Source organism: Mustelus asterias, chromosome 9 (assembly GCF_964213995.1).
Source record: "Mustelus asterias chromosome 9, sMusAst1.hap1.1, whole genome shotgun sequence".
In the NCBI taxonomy this organism is placed as follows: domain Eukaryota; kingdom Metazoa; phylum Chordata; class Chondrichthyes; order Carcharhiniformes; family Triakidae; genus Mustelus; species Mustelus asterias.
Window position 1 is genome coordinate 97,701,980 of NC_135809.1, and position 17,398 is coordinate 97,719,377.

The 17,398-nt window shown below is 42.6% G+C and overlaps 1 protein-coding gene across 1 annotated transcript in view; it reads right to left on the reverse strand.

The window, feature by feature from the left end:
• otog (otogelin) overlaps positions 1-17,398 on the reverse strand; it is a 217,048-nt gene that overhangs the window by 157,841 nt on the left and 41,809 nt on the right. The window contains exons 17-20 of the mRNA XM_078221380.1: positions 15,213-15,378; positions 12,525-12,599; positions 9,124-9,167; positions 2,940-3,105 (exon numbers count right to left, since the gene is read on the reverse strand). Of these exons, the coding sequence (XP_078077506.1) occupies positions 2,940-3,105; positions 9,124-9,167; positions 12,525-12,599; positions 15,213-15,378 (451 nt within the window). The remainder of the gene's footprint in view (positions 1-2,939; positions 3,106-9,123; positions 9,168-12,524; positions 12,600-15,212; positions 15,379-17,398) is intronic.

A 17,398-nucleotide genomic window follows, 5' to 3' on the forward strand; every position in this document is an offset into this window, starting at 1 on the left:
ACAGACAACTAAGAGATTCTTGATCACTGGTGCATATCTTGTGCTACAACTGCCAACTAGGCACTCATCAGCAGTGCTCTCTTGAAATAATTCATGAATGACTGTAAGAGCTAACAGGTGGATGATCTGTCTCCCCTAATATTCTAACACAAATCTTACAAATGTGAACACATGATGCACTGGACTCTCAATATTCTTTCAAGTTAGTTTTAATGCGTCCAGTATTGAACATGAATGCCATTAATTTCTCAAAGGATTCTCTCAATTGTCTGCCATAAATTTGGCAGAGTCCTCAGAGAAATGGCATAAACCCAGCTGTACTGGGTCTCTGCCATTTCCAACAGTTTCATCAATAAATTGTAAGGGGCATAAATTTCATTCACTTCTTACAGGGTAAATGATGGCCAGGGCACAGAGCCAGTGGTAAGAACTCCAAAAATCATCTGTGGCCATGTTGACAATTTTCCAAATGTAATTGTTTACTCCAGTGAATAGTTATTATCATACCTTTGAATGAGACATTAAAAGTGCAAGGTTGTAATGATCTTCTCCTTCATTGGAAGGACAATTCCCAAAATCAAGGTTTGTGCTTCTCTGTTTAAACACAGCCTGTTTCCTAAGAAATTTTGCGCACACAGCTTTGAAGGTAAGGTTGGGGGTCTGCAGTTCATGTAAATGAACTTGCCTTACATCATTCCTTTCGCGTTTCTGCTGCCCCCCTTTTAACGATATGCCATATTAATGAATATCTACTGGTATATCCATTTCCAGAATGTTAATTACAACAAAGAATGATCTTTCTAACTTTTGGATAGAAACATTCAGAGAATAAAAGTGAAAAAAACCTAGAATATATTGAAAAATTAATCTTTAATCGTCCTAAAAATAGAGTTCAGTTTAATTCATGTTAAAATTCAAACCCTGTCATGTTTACCTAGCCATCACCATTTGGAATATCCACTTCTCAAATTTCCTGTTGCTTTTAAACACAACACATCAGCAAAGAGGGAGAGAAAAGGGCAATCTTACAAATAGCATAATGATCATAGATCATAGTTTTAATAGTGATGACATAGGTAATACAAACATGTATTGCTTAACTATCATAAATTATCATTGTCTCTGCAGGTATATCAGGTGTACAATGTAAATTTGTATACCTTTAATTGACTCATTTAGAGCTATTTATGTGGCCTCAGGTGTATATATATTATTTTTTAAGGATAACCACTCTGAACCCTGGTATCTAGTTGCAATCACCGAATCTAAGTTTATTGTTAGGATATATCGGGCGGAATTTTCCCGTCCAGCCCGCCACAGAAATCGTAGCAGGTGCGGGGGCAGACCATGCAAAGATCTGTTGACGCTGGGTGGGATTTTCCAGTCTTGGGGCAAGCATGACCGGAAAATTCCGTTCATTGTATTTCTCCCTCTGTAATGATGACTTGAACATCAATGATAGAACATTATTACATTGATTCAATAGGTATGTACTCCAGTAATTGTTTCTATTTGTGCATTATAATTTAAAATGTACAATGTTTAGATTATTTTAATTGGAACTGTGATCCAATACACACCAGCAAACACAGCAATGTTCAATTTCTATTGATTATCAGCACAGGAAAACAGAGGACTCAGATCTTCCAGTCTGTGGATTGTTGTATCCTGGAGGATGTGCTGGAGAGCTCTCAGAAGTTCCAACACAAAGGACTCTGTGTGGAATTGCCTGTGGAGTTTCAACTTCCATTGGGTAACTGTCCTGCATCTGGGACCCTCTGAAACTGAGTTAAAGTCGCAGACTTTGGATGGTTCAGATGCACTTAGCAGAATAGTTACCCAGAAAAAGTCAGAAGAATTCAAACAGTCCTAACTCCTTGGTAACTACCACCTCTCACTCCCACCGACCATCTGACTACCTGACCACCACGACTATCCTCCAGACCATCCTGACTACCAACATCGTCGACCATTCCTATCCCTGACTACTCAACTAACCATCAACCCTGACTACCCCCACACCAACTACCACTCCACCCCCTGATGACCCCAACCAACACCCAACTATGCTCCGATACTCTCTATCCATCCAGCCCCACACCCATCCACCTGCCATCCTACCCCCTCACTCATCCAACTGCCATCCTACACCCTCACCTTCTTTCAGTAGCTTGTTAAAGTGTGTCTGGGACCCCTTTAAACTTACCAGAATGCGGCAGAGGGGCATGGCTTGGCTTCCCCCAGGGAAGGATTCCGGGACCTGGTTTGGAAGTCCGAATGAAAATGTAGAACTTGGGTGCAAGGTAAATAAATAGCAGCAGAATGGCATTCTGACAGTGACTGCCACTCCTCAGAAGATTTAGCAGAGGATCAGAAAACGAAAACAGAAACATAGTCCAATAGTGAAGACACAAGACAAGGTATAAGGCTCCCCTCCTGGAACTCATCACCTCAGATACAGTACACAGCATTTAAGTATGAAATTTGGTTTAAAAAGTGGTAAATCTCTGCATTGAGTTTGGTATATTTGCAATTTAGTATAGAGTCTTTGCAATTTTAAGAGAGTGCTGCCAACATGTTTTCCTAATATTAATATATAGCTATCTGGGAGACTGAGTCCTATGAATGCAGGAGAAGCTCTCCCTTGGCAGACTGACTGTGTTATTACCTTGGGTTTATTAGGTCTGTTTCACACACATATATCATCAGCCTTAGACAAAATTATTGCCCACCCCCCTTCTGGGATCTTCTGGTCCGCTGCTATCAATGAGGTTTCCCATTGCTCACATCCTCCATCACCGGGGAACCCATGTCGGCAGGACCAGCTGTAAAGTCCCACCCATAGTAACATAATTAGCATTGCCTTTAGTCTTACTGATTAACTATACATTCTTGGCATGCATCACTTATTTAATATTGCTGAAATAGTGGTTACTTACCCAGATGGGCAAACACATCCTGACTGACATGGCATGGATTCCGGGCATGAAATGTTTAAGAGTAGATTTTCACAGGTATCTCTACACCCTGCTCCTACACTTGCATCAAAGCCACTCACAGGAGCACTGCAGTTAAAGTATATTTGGTCAGGACCACATTGAGAACCTGTAGATTAGGAAAATGGTTAATAATACGGTGAATAACTATAACCATAAACCGGCATGCTCAGGACAGAAGCCATGCCAGATTTCAGATCTTGCAGATTTTGGGTTGAGCATTTTGGGCCCATGGGCACTACGGGCTAAACCAGATCGGGTGGGCTCAATGGTCACTCAAAGTGCGAATATAGACTGGCATGCAAGCAGCGAAGCGGAGAACTAGTTCAGCGCCACATTGAACCAATGAAGCATCTAACTGAATTGTCCAGCTCAGTTATTTTCTTCATTTTACTCAATTAAAATTGATGCACGGCACATTACAAAATTGTCAGTTTTTTGGACAACTTTGGCTTTTGGATGGATTTGAGACAATTGCTGAAATTTTCCCATCCTTCCCGATGGTGGGATTGGAAAATAGCAACCCCCTGTTCCACATTCCCCAGAGGTAGAGGGTGCAGGGCACACAGAACCCAATAGACATCGGTGGGACTGGAAAATCCCACTGCCAGCCAATGGCGGGCCACCTCCACCATCGGAAAAACACCAGTATCCGTATTAATTTTCACAATCAGTTCCAAAACGTTATGCAACATTTTTTGATGGTCGTCTGACCTCATCCATGTCAAAGGCTTACCTTGTTGAGAATTGCAAATGTAGTCATAAATTGGTGAAAGTATTAGATTGGAAAAGATTTGCAAGAAAACAACAAGCTTTACCAATTGGTCCCTTAAATTTCAGATAAATATACTGGCAACACTGGTTTCAATGTTTTAAATAATTGTTTGCAGTAATTGGAACTTCCAAAATAATGGAACTAAACAAGTCCTCAACGTATGTTCTGATCATTTTCTGAAATTCACTTGAAAATATTCTACCAATGAAGAAGTAGCTGTCAATTTCATTGGTGCACTGCAGTACCATTCCATGCTCAGTTCCAAAAGAATACTGGGGGTGATTTTATTACATTTATTTCTGCAATATTTTTGTAGTTCTTACCTAACTACAATTTATCAATAATGTGGTTTCCAGTAGTGCTCTGGAGGTTAAATTTCCGTAATCTTCCAGTGATGATATTATAAATTTCACGTTTCAGTAAGTAAATCATTTCACATTACTTACCCGTTCTCCGACTGTCAATTTTTCATGAACAAGGGGAAAAATATGCTTGCAAAGCCAACAGCACAGTTAATTCAAATTTGAATTTATTGAATGAAATAACACAGCCAGAAATTCAGATATAAAATAAAGTTTATTTATTTATTAGTCACAAGTAGGCTTTAATTAACACTGCAATGAAGTTACTGTGAAAATCCCCTAGTCGCCACACTCCGGCGCCTGTTCGGGTACAGTGAGGGAGAAACTAGCTTGGTGAATGCACCAAACCAGCACGTCTGGTTATAAATTAAAAAATGAATATAAAAAACTAATATAAATTAGTGTTGGTGATATTAGTGGATCTATGCAAATAATTAATAAAATCATTCATTCACTTGTATGAGAGTTCTTTGTCTACTTGACTACATCCATTGATTTTTCACTAGCATGGTATATGCTTGAGATATATTCTATTCCATGTCACAAACTGTATATTACCTCTTTCCATGAGCAATATTGGTATTACATTTTTATTTTAAGATGGCAAGACTACGTTTAAGGCTGCAACACATTTTCAGTTTTGCATTTCTATAAAAATTGGTTTAGTTTAATTGTGGTTTCATCTGAACTTCCTCCTTGAAGTTTGAGCCATCTGTTATTCTTTATAAAATGATCATGGTCCTCTGCAGTATACGGAGAAGTATATCGGAGTATTAGTGCTGCTCATAGCAATTGGGACATTTCTACATCTGTTTAGGTAAGGAGATTTAGCATTAAGATGAAAAATATTAGAGTAAGAAAAAGCAGAGAAATTACAAATCTCTGTTATGAGAAAAGGCAAGATACTGCAGATGCCAGAAAGCTGAAATAAAAACAGGACATGCTGGAAAAATGCAACAAGTCAATGAGCATTTGTGGAGAAAACAGATGTATTGACACCTTGGGTGTGGTCACTTCTTCCAAACTGCAAAAAATGTTTTCAAATCTACAATACAAATTTGTTACATTTCTTATTTGCAATAACAAATATAAAATCTGAGATGAATTTGTTAACTATGCCAAGCTTCTTCTTTGGTATTTATGATGGAATCTGAAACACAATGGACGGAATTATACGACCTCATCGCGCCCATTTTGCGGTGGGAAAATGTTGTGATGCGACTAGTGGGAATGGTGTCCGTTTTCGCATCCATTCTCATCTTACCAAGAAAAAAATAATCGGCACGATTGGGACCCTGCCCAAAACTGGTGATACGTCAATTTACATTTTTTTGCATTCATCACAATGTAATTAGCGAGCTTCACTCCCAATCATCCCAGCTCATCTGCCTCAATGACCTCGTTCGCTGCAGCTGGATTGGTCTTCCGCAGTGAGCTCCAGAAGCTCTGGCATCACCTGGCCCTGCGAGTCCTGAAGGACCACCTGTGTTCTTGCGATGGCCGTGAGTCAGAGGCCACCTGTCAATGGCAGCAGCAAGTGCTCTCTGAGCCTGGGCCACACTCTGCAGCCCCTCAGCCATGACTGTCTGTGACTGGGCCACGTTCTCAAGGGCTGCTGCCATTGCCCACTATGTCTCAGCACTGTCCCACTGGGTCTCCTGCAAGCTCTCGAGCCTCTCAGCCATGGGCCACAGAATCTTGAGAAGCCTTTTGAGGCCCTCAGCTGTGGCCTGCTGTGACTCGACCGTGGCCCTCTGGGACTCCGCCGTGGCCTGCTGTGACTCGGTCATCGCTTGGACCTTGCCTCTCATGGTGAGGATTTTCTGCCCCAGGCTTTCCACTGCAGACACCACCCTTGCAGTGTTGGCCTGGGAACCAGGCCAACCACACAAGACAAGCAATAACTGGTCCACCTGAAAGCTTTGGCACTCCTCCCAACAGCCTCACAGTCGGTCCAGTGTTGCTTTCAGCCCCTCCTGCAATACGTGGTTCTGTTGCTGCATCTCCAGCAGCTGAGAGGGAAGTGATCATATAGGCCCAGCATGTAGCGTGGAGCCAGCTGAGTCCTGACCTCCGGCAGGCCCCTGTGTGCCAGAGACCTCGGACGTTCCTTCCTCCACCTGATGCACATCAAGAGATGTGTCGTGCTCTCCAGATAGTGACTCAGATGCCTCGCCACTAACTTGACCCACCAATGTGAGAGTTTCTGGGATGGTGAGTTGTGAGGTGGAAGCTGATGCAAAACTGATGCCGCCTCGGAGGTCCCTTCATTGGCTTCCTCTGAGGAGTCTTCTGAGCTGTCAGGGGCAGGATGAATGGGAGCAGCAGTGGGAGCAATGATGCCAGATGGCCCAGATGCATCAGGGTCCCTTCCTGCAACTTAGAACACAAGGTTAAGTGCAAGGGAGAGAGAGGAATCTGGGCTGTATGCAACTTACTTGAGATTTCTCCAACAAGTGGAGGGTTGGCAGGTGCTCACTTCTATGCTCCAGCCTGACCATGCTGTCATTAATGGCCCGCATCCCCTCCTCTCCCACAAGTTCCAGTGCCCACTCCTCAAAGGGGGTGAGGACCCAGATTTCAGGCACATGACCCCCTGTCTTCGCCCTCTCCCGACGATTATGAGTATTCTTCGCTTGCGGGGACAGAAGGTGCCATGTAAAATCTGATGGCATGAGTCCTGCAGGGTTTCAGGGGGTAGCCCTCAGAGGGCAAGGGTTCTGATACTCCTGGGGGAGCAAAAGGAATGTGTCTGAGGGTCAGGGGCTGAAAGCATGCAGGATGCTGGGGATGGGGGCATCTGAGGTTCATTTAGGGGAAAGATGCAAGATGAGGTGAAACGCTCACACTTGCTGCCCGAATTAGGTCATGCAGTTTTTGCGGCACTGCTTCCTGGTTCTCCTGACCAGTGCTCTGGCACTAACGCATGCTGCCAGCACCTCCCAGGCTGCATTTCCATCCCTTCCTTTGGGACGACGTCCTGCTGGGTAGAAAAGGGTATCCCGCTTTGCCTCCACCGCCACCAGCAACCTGGCCAGATCAGCATCTGAAAAATGGGGAGCCGTCTTCCTGGAGGCCATTTCATCCTGCACTGGCGGTACGGTGGCACAGTGGTTAGCACTGCTGCCTCATAACGCCAGGGATTCGGGTTCAATTCCCGGCTTGGGTCACTGTGTGGAGTCTGCACGCTCTCCCCGTGTCTGCATGGGTTTCCTCTGGGTGCTCCGGCTTCCTCCCATATTCCGAAAGACGTGCTGGTTAGCTACATTGGCCATGCTAAAATCTCCCTCAGTGTATCTGAACTGGCGCTGGAGTGTGGCGACCAGGGGATTTTCACAGTAACTTCATTGCAGTGTTAATGTAAGCCAGTTGTGATACTAATAAATAAACTTTACTTTTACCTTTTACTTTACTGTCTGTCCATCCTTGGGGTTTTTATGGAACTGTCTCTTGTTAGGGCAGATCAGCTGCAGGCAGTTTGGGCGAATCACATGCCCATTAGAGCATTCCAGTGAGTTTAATGCAGTTTGTCTTGTTCCCATGGAGGAGAAGCCAAATCATCACTTGCAGGTGTGCTGATAGAGGTCTTAGAGCGGGGGGGGGCGGGGGGGGGGGGGGGCGGGGATTTGTGCCTCTGTGATGATTGGGGGCAGGGGAGAAAGAGGGTCATGTCAGTCAGCCATCGGTGCCGGCAGGGGGTGGGAGGGGGTGGAAAGGGGGTCAGTAATGCTGGGGGGGGGGTGTTGTCTCAGATGTCCATGGGGGGAGTGGGAGGGACGTCTGCCAGGAGAGCTGCTTTTTCTTCCCACTTTTTTTGCGCATGCGCAGTTTGTGGCTCTGATCTGAGCTGCTGGTTGTCTGGCGAATTAGGCCCCGCGCACTGTTTCTAGCAGCTAGAAATGGTCTAGCCCATATTTTTAAAAACTGAATGCATTTGATTGGGCATGGAAACTTGCCCATAAAATGGATCCGGAACTCTCCTGTTTTCATGCTAGCTGAACACTTAGAAAGAAATCTCGTAAAATTACGCCCAATATGTACTAATAGCCAACATTTCATATGTCGTATTCTTTCATATATATGCTCTGAGGCAAATGATAATCGGCTGGATTTAATGCATCTGTCACAGCGAGAATCGTGGGAGGCAAGTCAGTCCTGCACCAGTGAGAAAAACCTCATGATTAAGTTGGAGGCAGGAATGGAACTATGGGAGAGTCCCAACTGCTCACAGTGGATTGTTGATTAATTATTGAATAAACTGACATCAATTATCCTTGAGCACTCTGGAATGTAATGGTGGCTCAGGAATTACATGCAAATGACTTGATTTTCCAATGCTTCCAGAAGGCTGCCAGGTAAAAAGCTACTTAATGCCACAGCAAGAGACCCAGCAGCAGGGTGAGAGCGTGGATGCTGAAAGCCATCTACTCACTGCCTTGGCTTCCAACCCCTCTGTCCCCCATCTCTCAAGACCTCCTCTTCACAAATCCCATCCTGCACTTATTCTGTTGTGGCCCAGGTTCCTCAGTGATCCCTGGCCTCTTCCTGGGTTCATTATCAGTAACAGACATTGCTCCTGGTGGTGCTGCCTGAAATGGAGGGCTGCTAACCTCTGATTAGCTCTAGCAGCTCTCAGTGCACTGATTACTGACTCTGGGGTCCTAAGTCCTGGTGAAGACCCAACACTGACCAGTTAAGTGCTTGATCCCGTTGGACCTGCCCCTCTGTGTAATTGCAGGTTTCGCACTATTTTTCTAATTGGGGTGAACGTGCGTTAATTATACTACATTCCACCGATGTTTCTTTTCATAAAACAGATGCCTGGGAGCAGAATAGGAGATGATTTTTGGAAAACAGATATGTTTTGCAAGTTAACCTGTGTAATAAAACTTCAAATACTAAATATATTCTTGGCTCGTTAATCATTCTTGGCAAATGTCTAATCTTTCAACACAGAATTAACATTAATCGTCCCAGATCTAGAACTTACCAAGTTTTTGAGTCTGGAGCTGCATGACACCTTCAGAACAAATCCTGAAAATGATGACAAAGACGTAACTTTCAAACATGCAGTTTTATGATCAATCTTCAAAACAAATTCAGATATTTAATACAAAGTGTTTCACATCCAACATTAATCAGCTAAGGCAATAGGCAATGGGTGGGTTTCTCTGGCCTCCCCATGATGTCTTTCTCGCGGCAGGAGGAAGTCCAGACCATTGGTCCAGAAGATCCCACTGGTATTGATCCCTCCACCAAGGGGAAAAGTTTCTTCCTGTCTACTCTATCTGTGCCCCTCATACATCACAGTCATGTCCCCCCTCAGTCTCCAAAAACTTACAGTATACAATAACTTGTTCACAGTTTAAACATCTAATAGCCATCTTTAATTCACCCATATACTAAAGAAGGACATGCAAAAAATAACAAACTTTATTTGAGCATCTAAATTCCCACCAATTAATATAATATCCAAATTAGCCAGTTGAAATGATCCCTTGTCGTCACAACCATGATAAAACTGGACTAAGGATTTTTACTTTAAGAAGGTATCTTGATGGTAATTCTTTTCCCTCTGAGCACACATCAAGCAGTTGGTAGGGGCATTTTATGCAGCCATCTGTGTTTAATGAGCACATGCATGTAAAGGGGGACTGGGGAAGGAGAATCTAGAGACTGTTTGATTGGACCAAGTCTGAATTCAGGCCGTGGAGAAGGTGAGATAGAGGGTTGGAGGGCACTGGTGAGGGGAGGGGATATTCACAAAAATCACTATTGAAAAAGAGAATCCTTTGGGACTGTTACCTACAGGTCACTTTAATGAACCTTTGCAAGTTAAATATTTAAATGGTCTGGATTTTGCAATGGTGAAGTTGTGGAACTTGCACTGATTTGAAAGAAAGCTGCCCACGAAGATCTGGGCCTGAATTTTAAATCAGTCTGGGGTGCACACTTAGCACACCCAGAAGTGGGCACAAAACGCACTTCTAGCTGTGGTCAGCACTGAAATTTTATTTCACATTGGCTGGCTGGCCAATTAAAGGTCAGCCGGCATGAAACATGTGCTCGGAAAGGCTCAGTGCTGTGGGGGAGGGCAGGAAAGGGCAGGCCCTGAGAAAAAGGAAAGTGCAGGCTTGCACCTCTAACATGCTACCTCAGGAGGACAGCCGCTGTGGCGCCATCTCAGGGAGCTGCAGACATGTAAACATGAATCGCAATGGAAAAACTATGCAGTGTCCAGGCAGCACATTCAAATGCAAACCCAGAAACGTTTTTGAGTTTTATTTCAGACAATTTATCTCACAGTGGATCGAGTTTGAAGCTGAAACATAAAGGTCACCTGGCCAATCAGCCTGCCCGCCAACCATTAAAGCAGGCAAACCATGTAAATTCAATTGGCCTTTCAATGAGCCACATTGCTTGCTTGTCAGCGCACGGCCTTCTGACTCTCGCCTGTGCCCACCAACTTTTTGCGTGATTTCACACGCTTCTGAGTTGGGAGCACGCCTGCCCGAGTAAAGTAAAATTCTGGCCCTAGAGATTCATCTGGCACAGATTTCCCCTTTCCCAATGGCAGTTTAAATTTGGCAAGTCAACTGTACTGCAGTGACGTCAGCAAGAAGATTAAATTGTGAATCATATTGAAGCATTTCCACAGACTTTAAACTTGGAAGTTAAAAGCATTGAACCAGATTATTTTTAATATAAAATTTCAGATTGCAAAATAATTGGATTAAGATAGAAGTTAAAATAAAGATAAACTTTTTAAATAATAAAAAAACTTTAGCATAATGGAGAAATTTGACATTTCACAAAAATAAAGTTAGTTTTTCAAGGTCAGCAATGGTGTTATTCTAAGTGTAACTTTGTCAAGAGTTATAGTGTTAAGAGTGAAAGTTAATTTCAGTTCAAAGATTTCCCATTGAATGCAGGTCTGCCAAGCAACACTGCATCCTCTGGAGAAACATATAAGCACTGACAGTAACTTCCAGATTTTGGGAATGCTCTACCCCTGACGTTCTCATCTGTTTCAGTGGAGTAATGGTGGTCAATGTTGACAATAAGCTTCTCATTGGTTTCTATAAGGTGCATTAGTCATCCATTTCAAGACATGTCTAAAAACCCTGTCAAGGGGGCTTCAGGCAGCTAATGGACAAGTAATCTTTTTCTTCAATCTTTCATTGCTAACTACGCATTTTCCAATGTGAATAGGGCAGGACGAGATTGAAAATTGATCTCTCTTTCTTATAATATTATGATTAAGGTCCTGCAATGTAAACTGATAATCTGTATAGTACAGATAACCCGCATAGACTTTTATTTCTATCTTCTGACATATGGGTGGCATGGTGGCACAGTAGTTAGCACTGCTGCCTCATAGTGCAAGGGACCAGGGTTCAATTCCGGCCTCAGGTCACTATCTGTGTAGAGTTTGCTCATTCTCCCCGTGTCTGCGTGGGTTTCCTCAGGGTGCTCCAGTTTCCTCCCACGCTCCAAATATGTGTGGGTTAGGTTGATTGGCTATGCTAAATTTCCCCTTAGTGTCAGGGGGATTAGCAGGGTAAATATGTGGAGTTACGGGAATAGAGTCTGGGCGGAATTGTTGTCAGTGCAGACTCGATGGGCTGAATGGCCTCTTTCTGCAATGTAGGGTTTCTATGATATTTTCACCCCTCCCTAAAAGATTATTCATGTTAATTATTTATACTTATAAACATAATCATGTTGGAAACAGTATCTAATTGAACAATTGTCCTTCATACTGGAACATTGGGTCCCAAGTGTGAATAAATGGTTAATCATCTATATCAATCAATGAAGAAAGTAAACAGAGCTCATCAGAAATTAAAACCAAAGTATGCAACTTAGGAGTAATAGTATTGGAATGACTATTCCTTTTACTGGACTTACTGCTAGCTGGAATGGTAACTATGAAATCAATTGAAGGACCCAGAAGAAAAGAAAAGATTCCCAAATCAACACACTAAAGGGAAATGGACTTCCCACCCAACTAAGAGTGAGCTGAAAACTGATGGGCTGAGTCCTGCAATGAAAACTAAAATGACCCAATTAAGCCAGACAAATGCTTCCTTTACTACATGTAGTTATCTAATAAATTCCAGAGATAAAGGCCGGATTCTCCAACCTCGCGCGCAAGCTGGGATTCTCCTGTCCCGCTGTAATGAATAGAGATTTGGCTGAGCGCCAAATTCTCCATTCTTGCTGGCAGCGGAGGCTGGGCATGAACATCTGGAGATTTCCAGCCAAGATCTTCCTTTAGTTTGTTGTACAAGAGCAAGAGACGGTGAACATGTTTTAATTATCACTAATGTTTAGTTGCGTTATAAATAAATGTTGGAAGATGAATTGGAAATTGCAGTTACTACTCACCACATTCCTGAGGAACTAATTGCCACTTCTCCAGGTGAATATTCTGCACCCATAAAATAACAAGGACAATCATTCCTGCAAAAGTCAATTACATCATTTCAAATCTTGTTTCTACAATACATTCACTAAATTCATGTATGTTTTTGCTACGGGGAAACTGTATGAATTAAACATAGCACTTCAAATTGCTATCAAAAATCAGTTTTGAAATATGAATAGAAAAACAATGGTCCCAGGGCAGATGACATTTTTGCTTAAGCCGTACTTAAAGTGAGCACCCTTTTACCAGATACATTTTACATCATAACATGTAACTTGTATTATGCTGAGAAGTGCTGATTACCAAGGTATATGATAAAGTAAATATTTATCTTATAGATTCTAAATCTATTTTAAAAGAGGCCCACAAAACAGATTAATACCCATAGTTCAGCTATACGTACAACATTAATACATTTATAGTCAACTTTTGTTAAATGTGTGGTCTATAATTGGAAGTGCTAGTTGCTCTATTGTGACAAAGCCTATAAATTTCTAAATCAGCGTGAAAGTTGTTGTGCTGGCTAATGTCTCATTTTGATAATGAAAACCTCAGAAGTGGTGACTATGGTTTTTGAGCAAATTTGAATGTTAAAAGCCTTTGCCAGTCTTGGAAATTACCTATTCCCAATTATCATTGGCTTCTATATCCTACTCTGTTTTTCTTGAGACATCCATAACCATTAATTGAATTAAACAACAGTTTAACATAAATTAACAGTTTACAAACTCACAATAAAGGCAACCAGGACATATTTTTCAGTGACAGAATCCTTTGGTAGTCATTAAAAAATGCAAGGAGAGATTTTGGTGAAGTGGTGGAGGCCCCTCTCGGGTTCTTTTTACTCTTTCAAGGAGTGTGGGCATCACTGGCTAGGCCAGCATTTATTGCCAATCCCTAATTGCCCTTGAGAAGGTGGTGGTGAACTGCATTCTTGAACCGCTACGGTGCATGTGGTGTTGGTACACACAAAGTATTGTTAAGGAGTGCCAGCATTTTGACCCACTTTCCCACAACATTGCCAGGAGGAGGCAATCAAGAGCCAGCAAGAGGGGGAAGTGGCCAATTGAGGCCAGCAGAGGGCCAACAGCTTCAGATCTTCATGGTGTAGCTGAGAAAGGTGGCCAGTGCTGAGGCCGAAAGAAGAATGCAGAGGTACCTCCATTTTGAGTCACCCCCAGAAAGTTGAGCATTACATAAATTCATAGCTAGACCTAGTTGGGGCTGTCAGAGCGCCATTTACTGCTGGCAGCCCACTTTGTGCAGCATGAGCCTCCAGTTCTAATGCCCAATCCCCTGGAAGCCACTGTGAGGCTATGGGATGGCTGCCCTGCCAATGGTAAAATGCCAGTAGTTTGGGAAAATTGTCCTTAATTGGGCCATTAATCACTTAAATTAGCTGCCTGTTGAAGAAAGATAGGCAGCTAAGCCATTGCCATTTCCATTGCTGAGAAGTTTCCCAGTGGTATGCTACATCTGGTAGTCATCTTGATGTAGCCCCATGGCATTCAGCCAACTGGGCAGTGGGTAGAATTCTGCCCACAATCTCCACAAAACTTTTGGCAACAATCATATTCTATGTATCATGTAATTAAAAAATATCTTATTTTAAAGAAACCAGCAGCTGAATTTCTAATTGGGGAGCTGAAGTACGTTCTTTTGGAAAAGAATGTGTTAGGGAATTACTGGCTGTTTTGCTGCACGGTTTTGCAATATAAGACGGCTGCATTCCACAAACAGAATAATATAAAATTACAACTGGGAGTGCTTCCAAAAACTAGGAGCTTATCAACCCCATTAACTGCACGAAACAATCTGAAAGAATATAAAGCTGTGTAGGATTGTGAATATCAAAAATTGATTAATCAGCAGACAAGTATCAAAGTTACTGTAACGTAACACTATTGACAACTAGTTGACCCACTGGAAAGTAATGCCGAAGTGAACACAGAAAGTTTCAAGTATCTTTTCTGTTTCAGTAATACGTGCAAAACACTTATTCCAAACACAGCACAAAGGTTTTCAGCCATTATTGCATACAATCTAAGCACGAGTTGGGAATTAAGGTATTCAGTTTAAGGTTATTTTTATTTTCAGGGAAGGAAACATGATCATTTACACATTTGAAATTGCTAGATTAGTTTGCATCGAATGATACAACCTAGAAGAAGGCTATTTAGCCCACCATGTTAGTGTCAACCAACTAAGTACAGCCTTAAATAGCTCAAATATTAATGAGATTGAGACAAATATCTCATGGACCTCCATAAAATATTAATGACCTTCATTTGATCTTGGATGTCCCTCAAACACCCTCCAATAAATGTCATACACTCCTCTCGTGGGTGCATCTGGTCTTTCTGCAGTCTTGCAGCATGATAAGAAAAAATAAAAACATTATGGCTGGGATTTTTGACCATTCACACCCCGTCACTGCTGCAAGCAAGGACAGAGAATTTAGCGCTCAGCCATATCTCCAATCACCGTAGTGGGCCCAGAAAATCCCGCCGGCATGAACGGTTGGAAAATTCCACCCTATAACTTTGAATTGTATTGCTTAAATTATATAATCACGTGCAACAGTTAAATTATCCAAAAGGGCATTTCAACAATCAATCCTTTTCTGATTCATAAATGTTGTCACTTACTTCTTCACACATGTGTGTGTTCTGGTGTTGTAAAATGTACCGTCAGGGCAGTTGCATCCTTCAGCACATTCACCAGAACATTCTTCTGGCATAGATATTGACTCGCAGTTCTGATTACAGAATGATACACAAGTGCCGTACTTCATTGTGTCTGGGCACTGAATGGCTGTAGAGAGTAAACGTATGCATGAAGGGTATTATTTATCAGGGAAAATTCAGGGTATTTTCAGTTAGCCATTGGAAATTTATTGTTTCAGGAAGCATGGAAGATGCCGTCATTGGAATATTTGAGAACTGCAACATATCATTTTAGGTTCAATCTTATACAACGGTGTAAGTGATAACAAGCAGAAACTAGAGATTGAATTTCAAAATCAGGGCTGGGAACCTGACTCTTGAATAATTTTTGGGTCCTGACCCCGCACCACAATTGTGTCACTGGGAGACGGGAGCTGTTTGCAGAGCGTGAATGGCAAAGACAAACTGCAGACATGATAGAGCCTGACACAGTCTTGCAGAAGAGAGCAGACCTTGGCAAACCAATAGCCTCATTGAGTTAAAAAGTGACCAAATGGCTAAATGCAAGATAAAGCGCAAGATCCCCAGTTCCTGAAATTTTTCAGCATTAGCAAAAACTTTAACTTCTGCCTGCTTTGAACCCAAAAGCTGTAAATTAAGTTGCAACAAACTGTTCATGTTTGGAGATTTCAGTTTTGGAAATCATAGTCTCACTCTCCACAAGTTCCTCAAGAAGCTTAATGGGTCATCAATTAGTGTCAAGTAGGTTCCTTGATTGCCCCCTCCCTCTCTCCCTTTGAAAATCGTATTGTGTTTCTGTGGCAACGGGATCAATTTTTAAATCATACCCTCACCCCTTCTTGATGCTATCAGCAATTGAAAATCCAGGCCTGTGTTTCTCCAGAGGAAAACAGAAAATATATAGGCACGTAGGTAATTAGTCATAGTCTATGAATGACTGTAGGCATCTAACTGAGAGAAATAATTGATTATTTAGCTTGAGGGACATGACTCCACATCAAGCAGGGGGTAGGGCAAGAAGGCAGTTCTCAAGTCTCCCTCAGCTGGAACAGGAATTGAAACAATGTTGTTGGTGTTATTCTAAGCCACACTCTAGTCATCTATCCAACTGAATTAACACCCTCGTCTTTTTTCAGATCTGAAGAAAATAATCACAGATTTTTATGTTTTTATACACCCAAAAACAAAATCACTCGTACTGAATAATAGCAACCAGATGATTAGTTTACAGGCGTCCTGATATATCATGGGTTGAATGGCTTTCTCATATCTCACTGTTTCCATGTTGCTTTATTTTACTCATACCATACATCACATCATAAAATCATAGAATATCTACAGTACAGAAGGAGACCATTCAGCCCATCAGATTAACAACCTCAGGCTAAAGGGACGATCCTTTAAAACAGAGATGAGAAGGAATTTCTTCAGCCAGAGAGTGGTGAATCTGTGGAACTCTTTGCCGCAGAAGGCTGTGGAGGCCAGGTCATTGAGTGTCTTTAAGACAGAGATAGATAGGTTCTTGATTAATAAGGAGATCAGGGGTTATGGGGAAAAGGCAGGAGAATGGGGATGAGAAAAATATCAGCCATGATTGAATGGCGGAGCAGACTTGATGGGCCAAATGGCCTAATTCTGCTCCTATATCTTATTAATCATAGAAATCATAGAAACCCTACAGTGCAGAAAGAGACCATTTGGCCCATCGAGTCTGCACCGACCACAATCCCACCTAGGCCCTACCCCCATATCCCTACATATTTACCCGCTAATCCCTCTAACCTACGCATCTCAGGACTCTAAGGGGCAATTTTTAGCATAGCCAATCAACCTAACCCGCACATCTTTGAACTGTGGGAGGAAACCGGAGCACCTGGAGGAAACCCACGCAGACACGAGGAGAATGTGCAAACTCCACACAGACAGTGACCCAAGCCGGGAATCGAGCCCAGATCCCTGGAGCTGTGAAGCAGCAGTGCTAACCACTGTGCTATCGTGCCGCCCATGGTCTTATGGTCTTATGTACCGACCACAATCCCACCCAGGCCCTATTCCCACAACCCCATGCATTCACCCTGCTAATCCCCCAGACACTCAGGTCAATTTACCTGACCCACATGTCTTTGGATAGTGGGAGGAAACCGGAG